Genomic DNA, 12,504 nt, shown 5'->3' on the forward strand with positions numbered 1-12,504 from the left:
TGCATTGATGCTATACTCCTCCTGCAGCACAGAATAGCCAGGTAGTGAAATTCCTCCCACACTGAGAGGTTAAAAGCCTTTCTATGATAGGTGTAAATTCAAAAAATGATCTTAACTTGAATATGACCTGCACCTGATTTCCAGAACCAATACATTTGCAAAGAAAAAAGGAAAAAAGGTTGGGTAATATTCAGTTTTTTTTTTTTTTCTACTTGCTTTACGTCACACCGACACAGATAGGTCTTATGGCGACGATGGGACAGGAAAGGCCTAGGAGTGGGAAGGAAGCAGCCGTGGCCTTAACTCTTTCCGGTCTAACTTACGTTCAGGACGTGCTGCGGGCATAGCCCGTTGTAAGGTTTGACAATTCGCTAAAAATCAAGAACGAGCTATGCACGCATTCTGGTGGTTATATCGTGTTTCTTCATGTATTAGTTATGAGAGTATTTAAGCAGATGGCAGTATTATATGTCAAAGTCAGAGAATTTACGATATTATTGAACTGCATGCATCAGTAGATGTTGTCACTCAGTGAGCTCTAAGTCATGGTTTCTCGCGGCGAACATGTGCTTGACGAAAGTGATATTTTTGATATTTTATGATATATTATAAGTTTATGTGCAAATGAACATATTTTTGACATATGAATTCGAAACAACTTCTTGCATTTCATTATGATTGGTGATCGTTTTACGGCCTAGTGCATGTTCCCACGTATTTCATATTTGCGTGAATACGTAAGATTGTCTACATATTCATAAAGTTGTCTGTTTAGAAGACTTATTTTCACCTTCTCAGAAGTATTTCGTGGTAAATGGAACAATAATTTTACATTTGAGTAAGTTGTAACAAAATTTATCAATTAAAATAAAATTTCGTAAGAGCTCCCATTTTCGTTATTGTAATTATTACTATTATTATTATTATTGAAAAATTATTGTTTTTATATCATACTCATTATTGTTGTTGTTTTGTAATTGCAATGCACATTTTATATTAGCGAAATAGGGCAAATGTAAGTGTATTTCAGAAAACTGTACTTGCTTAGTTATCCGTCAGACTTTTCTTCCATTCGCAAAACATGGTATAATATATAAACAATTTTAAAATCTCAAGTGATAGTTGACATGATACAAAGAGCGCTTTTGAAAATGAGATTCTCAAACAAGCACAAAGAAAAAAGAATCATGCCAATATCTACTACAGGTACAGAGATATAATGTTTTAAAGATCCTTAAAAATGTCCAGTCCAGAACGTTTGTTAGGGATATTAAGGCCCAGACTGGAATGGGTTAATGAAGGTACAGCCCCAGCATTTGCCTGGTGTGAAAATGGGAAACCACGGAAAACCATTTTCAGGGCTGCCGACAGTGGGGTTCGAACCGGTAATGTTCAGGATTGTATGGTATGTGTCGTCTTGTTTCACAGGGTTGCTGTTCCTCTTTCGAGAGGATGTTACCCACATTCAGTGATGGGCACATAAATTGATGTAATGAATGATTTGTCTACACGAAATCAAATTGTAAAGCAGGCTTTTCTGCATACTAGGAAGAAATGACATGCCTTCCAATATTTCCTGCAGGAGAAAGATTCTAAGACTGGACTGTTTCTCATCTCTGTACCTACACAGGGGAATTTCTGGTTAGAAGCAGTTGATGTGCTGGCGGAATAACTGGGAGATCCTATTCAAGTTCCTTTCCTCCATTGCTTGTCAGGAGTCCTTCAGCGCACCTCCACAATATTAGCAACAGTGGTTCTCAGATGTTATGTATTCAATCTGTCTTCGTGAGAGCTCCACTGTTAAAACCCGTTGTTGACAAGTTTGGTAACTAGTTCCAAATCACTTGCTGTAGAAGTCCACCCAAAGATTTAAAACTTGAAATATGGTGTATGGTTGTCGGGGGAGCTTTCAACGAATTGTTGGAGGAGAAGGATGTATGATGTAATGAAAGATAATCTTAAAGGAAGAACAATGGAGAATACAGTGTCTCCCATATAACCTAAGACCGAACACACAGTGTTTGTACTCCGCACTATGGCAGTTGCCTCAGCCGAACTTATGTCGTGCACGGCCGCCCTGCTTTAAGCGTTAAGCGTGTATACAGTCTTTTATGAAATCTTACCTTATAAAAGATGCTGGAAGTTTTGCCCTTCCTGGGTTATACAGGCATTGTATCTGGTAACCACATTCTGGCTGATGCAAGTGAGTTCTGCCGCTGTAATGTTTTCCTTCAGTTCCTCTAATGTGTGAGGATTTGTTCAGTAAACTTTTACCTTCACAAGTAAAAATTACACGCTGTTAGCTCTTGAGAATGAGGGGGAAATAGACCAGCACTGATCACTCTGTCTGAAAACACTTCCAAGATCGTTAGAAGGGAATCTTCTGCTATTCGAACAGGGGCTGAATCTTCTTAAAACCACCCACACGATTTTTCTTCTTCTGTTAACTGATGGAAGAATGGCATCAAAATGTCATCTTGGTACCTCTCTACATTTATTGTCATCTCAAAAAAATATGCCCAATTATTCATCTTGCACTAACAGCACACCAAACATTAATTTTCCTATCATAATGAGGCACTTCATAAACACCATCAGAATTTTCTGCACACCAATAGAGAGAGTTATGATTGTTCACACGACCATTAAGATGAAATATGGTCTCATCCGAAAAGAACACGAGCTGTGGGTCAAATGAAGGATCATTCATTGATGCAAGATACCACTCACAGTATCTCACTCTTGTGGCTGGATCAGCAGGTTTTAAACAGTGGGCCCATGTAAACCTGTACGGCTTGATGTGTAACAGCTTTGTAGCTCTTTTAAGTGCGGCCAGTATCCAGTAATCAGGAGATAGTGGGTTCAAACCCCACTTTCGGCTGCCCTGAAGATGGTTTTCCGTGGTTTCCCATTTTCACACCAGGCAAATACTGGGGCTGTACCTTAATTAAGGCCACGGCCGCTTCCTTCCCATTCCTAGGCCTTTCCCATCCCATCATCGCCATAAGACATATCTGTGTCAGTGCGACGTAAAGCAAATAGCAAAAAATAGCTTCGTAGCTCTTTGTGCAGAAGAAACTGAAACCCCTACTTGTTGTGCTAATTTTGTGTGTGATTTATTCGGTGACTAAGTTTTGCACTAATGTCATCTAGCTTTTCCTCTGTTAAAACTGTTTGTGTGCACGCATGCTTTTTATTGAGCACTGAGCCAGTAGTTTCACATTTATTTACGATTGCATGAATCTGCACTCATGAAGGTGGCATTTCATCAGGAAATTGCTGAACAAATGCATCGCATACCTGTCTAGCCGATGTGTACTTAAAATAACTTTTACATACGAAAATACAGTGTTGCATTGATAACTGTCTCACCGTGTTAACAGCTGAGATTCAGACTGGCGACTGATGCTTGCGAGGTCAAACACGTGCACGCTGCTTGCAAGGTCAAGAACGATGTGCACGCCTCCAATACTGCAGCTTACAAATCAGTGAGTAAAAACGGCACTTGGACAGTCTTGAGTTTCTATGGGTGACCCTTTATAATTCAGTAAGCAAGCCATATGTATGCAAAATTGGATAATTGCTATTGTGAACTGTGATGGGTGTCCATGATGGTGAATCCTGCTCACACTTTCCTGAAACCTGTGACTGAATCATCTTTATGGACAGAGAGGGATTTCTCCAACCAACAACAGGAGACAGGCTGAAGGCTGTTTTCAGAAAAATACCAGTTCTGAAAGGAATTTCTACTGATGAAAGGGAACATGCCTACTGAGAAGATCAAGAAACTATTAAGAACCCCAAATCTCTGTTGGCTCTTTTGAGGTAGTGTGTAAGGATCATCAGTCTTTTGTTGATGGTATACTAAGAGCAGTATGGCTGTAAGTTTGAAATGTGAACTGTAATAAGATTCTTCTCAAAATATTCCTGTCATAAGTGACCATAGAACAAATCTCAGCCTGACAAATTTTGAACTGTTGTCAGCATAAACAGTGAGGGTTTTATATGTGCATATATTTCTGTCATTTCATTTTATAATATTGAACGCATGCAATTTTTGTGTAGTACGTCAACATTTTATAAGTGTATGTCCTTTTCTTTCTCTCTCTCTTGGCAAATTTCACTATCCAAGATTTTTTCTTTTCACTCAACAATTCTTCTTTCATTCCTCAACAAATTAAGGACATTTTTTTCAATAAATTTGAAGGTCCTTAGTTGTTGTTGTTATTATTATTATTATTATTATTATTATTATTATTATTATTATTATTATTATTATTATTATTATTATTGGCTATACTCATTACTGACACATAGAGAGTTTCTAATTACTTACATATCTCTGAAAATACATATCCAGATATATTAAAATGTACAGATTATATTTTTATGATGATTATTAACTGAGAACCTGACATATTTCTATCCAAAAATTCCTCGTCCTTCTCTAAGAGTACCATAAAACGTGGTAACTTTGGCCACTTCGTGTATTTTTAAAATTAAAATGTGAAATATTCGCTCTAATTTTCTGAAAAATATAAGTCCTGCCATGTTTCTTCTTCATTTCTAAATATGAACATAATTATAATTGTTATTCAGTAATGAATTATGATTATCAAAAGAATGGCCGGAGTTACCCCATGTTTTGGGGTAACTTCGGCCGCCATAAAAATAACTCAAGAAACAAAGTTTTCTTCGATGTAGTTCTACTTCGGCCACTGTGAATGTTTTTTAAAAACCTGAAGAACGCCCAGTATCAACAATCACAAACAAATTAAAATGATTTGTGGTGAAACAGAAGTATAGTGATCAAATTCACATTTTCCAAAAAGAAGAGACTATTTTATTGAGCCTAAGTGTACAAGCATTGTATGATATTACAGATTACATGTTGCGTTGCATAAATATTTGTAATAGTACAAAAGATAATAAATAAAAGGTATGAAAATCATAAAGCCCAATTGTATGGAGAGAAAAGGAGATCGGAAGAGAAGCATTCTTGTAGACTGTCCTCATTATACACTGTCTTCTAAATTAGAAAATATCTGGGCCATCAATCAAGTTCTTAAATGTGCATCGTCCATGTCAACTGCTATCCGTCTATTTATCATTGAAAATGGGAACTGTCTTTCCCCTCCCTGTTGGGATAAACTTCCCCATTTATTGTTATTGTGGCTTTATTAATCTCTTCTAAAGCATTCTTGAAGTAAACAGGATTGTAATTACAATACCCGCGGCTGCATAATGTTTTCCTGTATGTTCTTGGCATGACCAAAGTTACCCCAGAAGAGGACAAATTTTATCACAAAACTATTCCCTGAAAAACCTATTTGAATAAAATGCATCAAATTGGGTTGATCAGTTACCAGGCGTACTTACTTTTTGACCCCATAAACCACTGGAATGGAGAATTAAATGAGGGGGCTAGAGAACAGTTTGTTTTCTGCTGATACCAAACAAGACAATATTCGGGGCTGTGAATAAAACTGATTGACTAAAAAATGAGCCCGCCGGTGTTCTTTGGACTACCAAGTGTTGATAGAGCATTCTTTTGTACGTGCATTTTAGTTTTGAAAGGGGTTTATTTTTTTCAGTATAGGAGGCAGGAGAAAATAAGTGTTGCTATTCGTCAGTGGCCGAAGTTACCCTGTATGGCCGAAGTTACCCCACTTTACGGTACTTAAATGTTTACTGAACTGGTTTTGCTTGAACTGAACCATTTCTAACAAATGTTATTTCTCTATATAAGATATTATCTCATTCATTATTTTCTCTCTTGAAACCCAAACATTTTATCGTATAACTGTATTGTTTTTATTTCTCTTGCCGCAGAATGAATTCTTGATAAGCATTAATACCATCTTCATCTCTTAACCTGCATAAGTATATTTTTCCCCCTCTTTTTCTGTGTGTTTCAGGAGCCATCATTGTTTGCAGTAGCTAAGTTGCTTGAAACTGGGCTGGTAAATCTGCCAAGAGTGGAGGTTCTTTGGCGTCCCCTTACCAATCACTTACTAGAAGTTTGCCAGCACCCACATATACGCATGAGGGAATGGGGTGTGGAGGCTGTTACGTATTTGGTGAAAGCTGCACTGCAGCATAAGTATCAGCCTCCTTTACGTGATAATCAGGTGAATTGAGTACCAATGTGTTTGGTTACATTGCTGATTTTGAGTATGTTCTTCATAAATGAATTGCAAGTTAATGATTTATTAATATTAATTTATCAATATGGAACATTAAACTTAACCTACTTTGAAATGATTTATTGTCGGACAATACCTTGATACTTCCTGTATAGTGTAAGAATTATGCTATATTTTTGTCATTTTCATAAAATGCTGTATCTAAATTATCAGATATCTCTAGAAGATAAATGTCTAGAAGATAAAGTAGGTTTCAAATGCTAGTGAACCAGTTTGGGTAGCTCAGGAAGTAGAGTGCTGGCCTTTTGAGCTTAAGTTGGTGGATTCAGTCCTGGCTCAGACTGGTAGCATATGAAGGGGCTCAAATAAGTCAGCCTCATATCAAAAGATTTACTGGCACATTAAAGAACTGCTGTACAAAATTCTAGCACCATGGCATCTCTGGAAACCTTCTACTTCATCCCCCGTTTCCAGTCTTCTGGGTCAGGTTGTGAATCAAGTACATTTAAGAAAATGGAAATTGCAACACCATGAAGGCATTGGTCGTTTGTGTTGATTTTCAAGATATGGAACGATGCCATGTAGGTATGTAAACGATCAAAGTTTCAGACCCATTGGTTGTTGCTACAGGTTTCCCCATGTGATTGGTCGCGGACGAATCAACTCCAGTATACGGACTCTGGTGTAGCGTAGTTGACTTGCAGTCTGTGCAGTGAAGTGTTCCCCGTCAAACATGCCTCGACGACAGAGAAGAGCACACCATCAACAACTGTCGCCGTTTGAGAGGGCTCGGATAATTGGGCTTGTGAGGCTGGATTATCGCTAAGGACTGTCACTGCACGTGTTGGCCGACAGGCATCTACGGTACAACGTGTATGGCAGCAGTGGTCAAATGATGGTACCCACACTCGTAGACCTGGCACAGGCCCAGCGCGATGGACAACCGTGAGAGACGATCGCCGCATCATTCGGATGGCCCGAATGGAACCCCATGCAACAGCAGCGCAAATTCGAGCAGCTGTGGCACCCCACGTTACACAACAAACAGTTGGTAATCGTCTGCATGCAGCTGGCTTACGAGCCCATGTCCCTGTAGAAGGTGTTCCATTGACCCCACAACAGCGACGTGTAAGGCTGGCCGGGTGTCGAGATAGATCGACGTGGGTTGACGAATGGCATAAGGCAGTTTTTAGTGATGAATCACACTTCTGTCTTGCCTGCAGTGATCGCCGGAATCGTGTGCGCCGACGTACCAGGGAGATCCCCGGACCTCAGTCCTATTGGGCATGTGTGGGACATGATGGGTCGACAACTGGCCAACCGTCCTCAGCCACCCACAACTCTGGAACAACTGACAGTGCAGTGCAGCAAGCATGGGCCACAATTCCTCAGGAAGCGATCCAGAGCCTTATTGACTCCATGCCCGACGAATAATTCAATGTATTGTAGCTCGTGGTGGGCACATCTTGTATTGATTGTTGTCCAAACTTGCAGTCAGAGGGACTTGAAAGTGTCATCATCAAATTACAACTGAACACTCGTCCTGCATGTTCATTTGCAGCAATGTAGCACCACTCCTTCTGGGTGTTGCAATTTCCATTTTCTTCAGTGTATCTCAGACATGAACAAGTGCTAAACTTATATGTCTGGTTTTTATGGTAATCCTAAGTCATCGCAAAACAGTCATAAGAGGTGCAAAGTATAATAAATTGTTCGAAGTGTCAAATAAATAAGTGAATATGGTAGACATACTCAAGTGCGTCGCAGATGGATTATATCTTACCTCTACAAAATACTTATTATAATAAGTTGTATTCGTATTTGTTTTTTATGTAAACTCTTACGGAGTTTCCGGGTAACAGAGAAATGTGAAAGAAGATGGGGACTGAATGGGTCTATCTACACAAGTCAAAGATTCATTTAAAACTTTGAAATAAAGATTATATTTCTTTTCAGAAAATTAAATTGTTAACAAACAAAATCATCGAATCACAACCAAACACTCGTCCTTCATGTTCAATTGCAGCAATGTAGCACCACTCCTTCTGGGTGTTGCAATTTCCGTTTTCTTCTGTTTATCTCCACAGTTTTCTATCTCTCCAACACTCCCATCCTTCCTCCAATATTTTTTTTATTTTACTCACTCTTGTCTATACTCTCCTTCACCATATCCATCCATCTCTTTCTGGGTCTTCCCATTGTCTTCATCCTTTTATTTTCTCCATAAATACTCGCTTTGGAACTCTATCCTCTTCCATTCTCATCATGTGTCCATACTTTTTCAACCTACTGGTCTCTATCTTGTCTTGCAGGTTAGGAAATGAAATTCTCTCTCTGATTTCTATGTTTCTGATTTTATCCCTTCGTGTCTTCCCAATTATTCCTCTAAGGAATGTCATCTCTGCTGCTTGGATTCTGCTTTCATCATATTTTTTGTTGTTGTTCATGTGCCTGCTGCATATGACATAATTTGTGTGTAATTCATTGAGTACAGCATTTTCTTGCATTTCTCTGGGACGTGCTCTCATGCATTGTTAAAACACATTGGCTTGTTGGATTCTCTTTCCAATTTCTTAACTTATTTTCCAATCTTCTGCAAATATAGTCCCTAAATATTTGAAGCTTTTTACAAGTTCTAATGGTCTTCCATTTACTTCAATATTCCCTCTTCCTTCTCTTTTACCTCTCATCGTCACTGCTGTCGTACTCTTCTCCTCACTTATTTTATTCCACATTCCTCTATCTCCCGATTCCATACAGTAGCTTGTTCTTGTTGTTCCATTTCATTTTCTCCTCATATAGTAGTCTACAACAAGCCTCCGTGGCTCAGGCGGCAACGTGCTGGCCTCTCACCGCTGGGTTCCGTGATTCACATCCCAGTCACTCCATGTGAGATTTATGCTGGACAAAGCCGAGGCGGGACAGGTTTTTCTCCGGGTACTCCGGTTTTCCCTGTCATATTTCATTCCAGCAACACTCTCCAATATCACTTCATTTCATCTGTAATTCATTAATCATTGCCCCAGAGGAGTGTGACAGGCTTTAGCAGCCAGCACAATTCCTATCCTTGCCGCTAGATGGGGGCTTCATTAATTCCATACCTGACATTGTCGAATGATTGGAAACAGGCTGTGGATTTTCATTTTTCATAGTATTCTGCAAAGAGTGCCTTTGCCTCTTTGCTTCCCATTTTTTGTTGTACACTCTTGTGGATTTCATCCATGGTTGTAATGAAGAGTAGGGGTAGTAATAGACTTCCTTTTCGAAGTCCTGTTTCTACATTGAACCAGTTCGTCGTATATTAGTCTTCACACTACTTAGACACCTTTCATACATGGCTTTGATCATTTGTACTTCTGCTCTCTGCCTGCCTTCTTTTATTTTTTATCAATGCATCCCAGACCATTTGCTGTGGTACGCTGTCATATGCTTTCTCAGTACACAAGAACCTCGTTTATCTGGATTAAGTGGCCCCGGAACTGATCCGGATTATCGAAAATCTGGATAATCTGGAAAAACTAAAAAAAAAGAAAAAAGAAATACAGTACATGTTATTATAATCTATTAACATAAGTTGTACAATAATACGAGGGTCGAGTCATAAGTCATGGCAACTATTTTTTTCTCGCAAACAAGAGACAACACAGAAAATCTAAGATATGCATTTGGAAATATAGGGCATGTACTTATGCATAGTGCTTGAAGACAAATTCTGACTACAGGAGATTCTCGTAGGAAAGTGACAGAACACAGGCCACTGGTAAACATTGTTTTATTATGGTATAGACAGTAAATACACAAGACTACGTACAAAGGACAGGTCTCCACTGGTTACAGACCTTCGAAATAATCACCCAAGGTGTCCACTGTGCTTTGCCAGCGGTGGGGCAGGCGCTGAATACCATTCGCTGTATGTGTATCGTTAACGTGTGACACCTCTCTCTGAAATGCTGGTTGCGATGTCCGCTTTGTTAGCAGACCGTTGTCCACGTAATGGCTTCTTGACTTTACGGATTAGATCATAGTCACATGGGCTCAGATCAGGCGAATAAGGTGGATGTGGAAGAATCTCCCATCCCCACCGTTGTAAGTGACGCTGAATGATGGCTGCTCTGTGAGCTGTCATGTTATCGTGTAGGATTATGGCGTTGTCCAAAAGATCTGGATGTTTGGTTCGCACTGCACGGTGCAATTGGTACAACAAAAAGGAATTGTAATAAACTGCATTGACAGTGTGGAATGACACACAAGAACACCTTATGCCAGGATTACCATAACCTTATTGGGCGACTGATTCTAGCGAACGTTGTGTTTCCGTGGTGACCCCTGACGATGCCATTCACTTGACTGTCTCTTCAGTTCAGGTTCATAAGCATGTGCCCATGTTTCATCGACTGCAATAATGCGATTCAACATGGCTTGTCCTTGCTGAAACCTCTCCTGATTGATGCACTATTTTTCGTAATGAGTCCACTTCTGGACCTCAGTTAAGTGACGTGGCACCCACTTTGCACAAAGTTTACGCATCTCTAGGTCCTTGTGGAAAATGTGCCGTGTTGTTGCCCCTGGTATTGCTGTATGTTCTTGCAATTCCGCTGGAGTCCAGCGCCTGTCCTCGTGTAAATACTGATCGATCACCATTATCTGTACATCTTTGTCCATGGACACTGGGCGGACTGGACGAGGCAAATCGGCAATTGATACTCTACCCGTTTGAACGTCTCCACCCACCTCGCCACTGTTCTGTAGGGCATGGCATGCACACCTAATGCTTCCCGCAGCTCTGCATGGCATTGGCGTGCATTTCTGCTGCAGAGAACTGCTATTTTAATATACAATCGTTGCTCCTGCTTGTTGACTTCCATTTTGTGATGCTCTAACTCACACGCTGAACTTGAGGGCATGCTTAAACCAACACTGTTGTTTACATACACCATCTAGTGGCATCATATGCAAGTACATACCGTATGTTTCCAAATGCATATCTTAGATTTTCCATGTTGTCTCCTGTTCGTGAGGAAAAAAATAGTTTCCATGACTTATGACGCAACCTACGTACTTTTTAAATTGTAAAAAAATATAAGAACACTTTTTTGTTTTACATTTACGACTCTGTTTTATGCACCAAAATAATACGTGAGTGTTTTTGTTTTACATTTGTATAGCATTTTCGCGCAGCACGATCACAAAGACGTTTTACTAACATTAGTTCTGCTGGTGTGGTTTCAATCTGGGATTCTAAATAGGCCATCAGTTTGTCCATCTGCATTGTTGCCTCTCCATGAGTTATTGTTTCTTCTGATATAGCATCAGTTTCATTTTCAAATTCACCATCACTCTTGTCATTACCTGCTGAGGAACAAGAGGCAATAATGTCTTTATCTGTCATTATGCCATAGTCTGAATTACAGTCATTTTTCAACCAGGCATTTACGTCATTCTCATGTACGTCCGAGCATCTGGGAATGTGTGCAAATGTGTCAGGGAACTCGGAAGAGTCCACAACTTCATAAACCTCGGTGGTAGTCCCACATACCCACTCCATAGTATCATTTAAATCCCCAGTCACCTTCCAGTCAGTATCCCTCCTAAACAGTATTCCACTGATAACAATCTCAGCTTTCTTAAACCTCACCCATACTGCATTTACCAGATTCCACACATCCCCATCTATGTTGGTACTTATACCTACTTGCCTTACATTGTGGAACATGTGAAACACTACTATCATCTCCTTCCCCTCCTCTTTCTCTTCTTCTTTCCTAAACATCTGCATAAACCTAATTCCTGGATAACACTCTACTCTGGTTCCCTTTCCTCCACACACTTTCCCCACATGTCTAACAATGGAATACCCCATGGCCAGAGCCTCAACCCTACCCACTTCATTTGATCCCCTCCCCTCCTGGTCACCCAACCTTATCTTTCCTGACAGCTGCAGAAGCTATTTCTTTCTCCCTTTTCTCCCTTCCATGTGCCTGTTTCATATTTTTTTTCCTATCCTATTCTCTGCTCTACATTTCCCTTTCCTACCTTTTCCCTTCCTCCTACTTCCATACTTCTCAGCAACAGATCCCTGTTCCTCATCTTTCCTCTGATGTTCTACCTGCAGTGACTCGTATTTATTTCTCACAGACACCTGTCCTGAATTCTGATCCTGAATAGAGCCCTTAGCCTGCAATCTCCTTCCCCTTAGAACATTAGAATTTCTTCTACAATTCCCCCATTTCTTTCCCATCCCTCTTTTACAACTACTGTATCGTGTACATTGTTTGCAGAAGGCCTACCTTCCTTCCTGTCTTCTGAGAGAATACTAATTATCTTCCTCAACTCTCCAACTCCTTCTTCATACTCCTTA

General features: G+C 39.9%; 1 protein-coding gene across 2 annotated transcripts in view; it reads left to right on the plus strand.

Moving 5' to 3' along the window:
• The window catches only part of mon2 (Mon2 homolog, regulator of endosome-to-Golgi trafficking), a 583,018-nt gene that overhangs the window by 211,186 nt on the left and 359,328 nt on the right, over positions 1–12,504 (plus strand). For both annotated transcript variants that reach the window (XM_067140860.2, XM_067140862.2), the window contains one exon: positions 5,919–6,131. In XM_067140860.2, the coding sequence (XP_066996961.1) occupies positions 5,919–6,131 (213 nt within the window). The remainder of the gene's footprint in view (positions 1–5,918; positions 6,132–12,504) is intronic.

This window comes from Anabrus simplex, chromosome 2 (genome assembly GCF_040414725.1).
Source record: "Anabrus simplex isolate iqAnaSimp1 chromosome 2, ASM4041472v1, whole genome shotgun sequence".
NCBI classification, from domain to species: domain Eukaryota; kingdom Metazoa; phylum Arthropoda; class Insecta; order Orthoptera; family Tettigoniidae; genus Anabrus; species Anabrus simplex.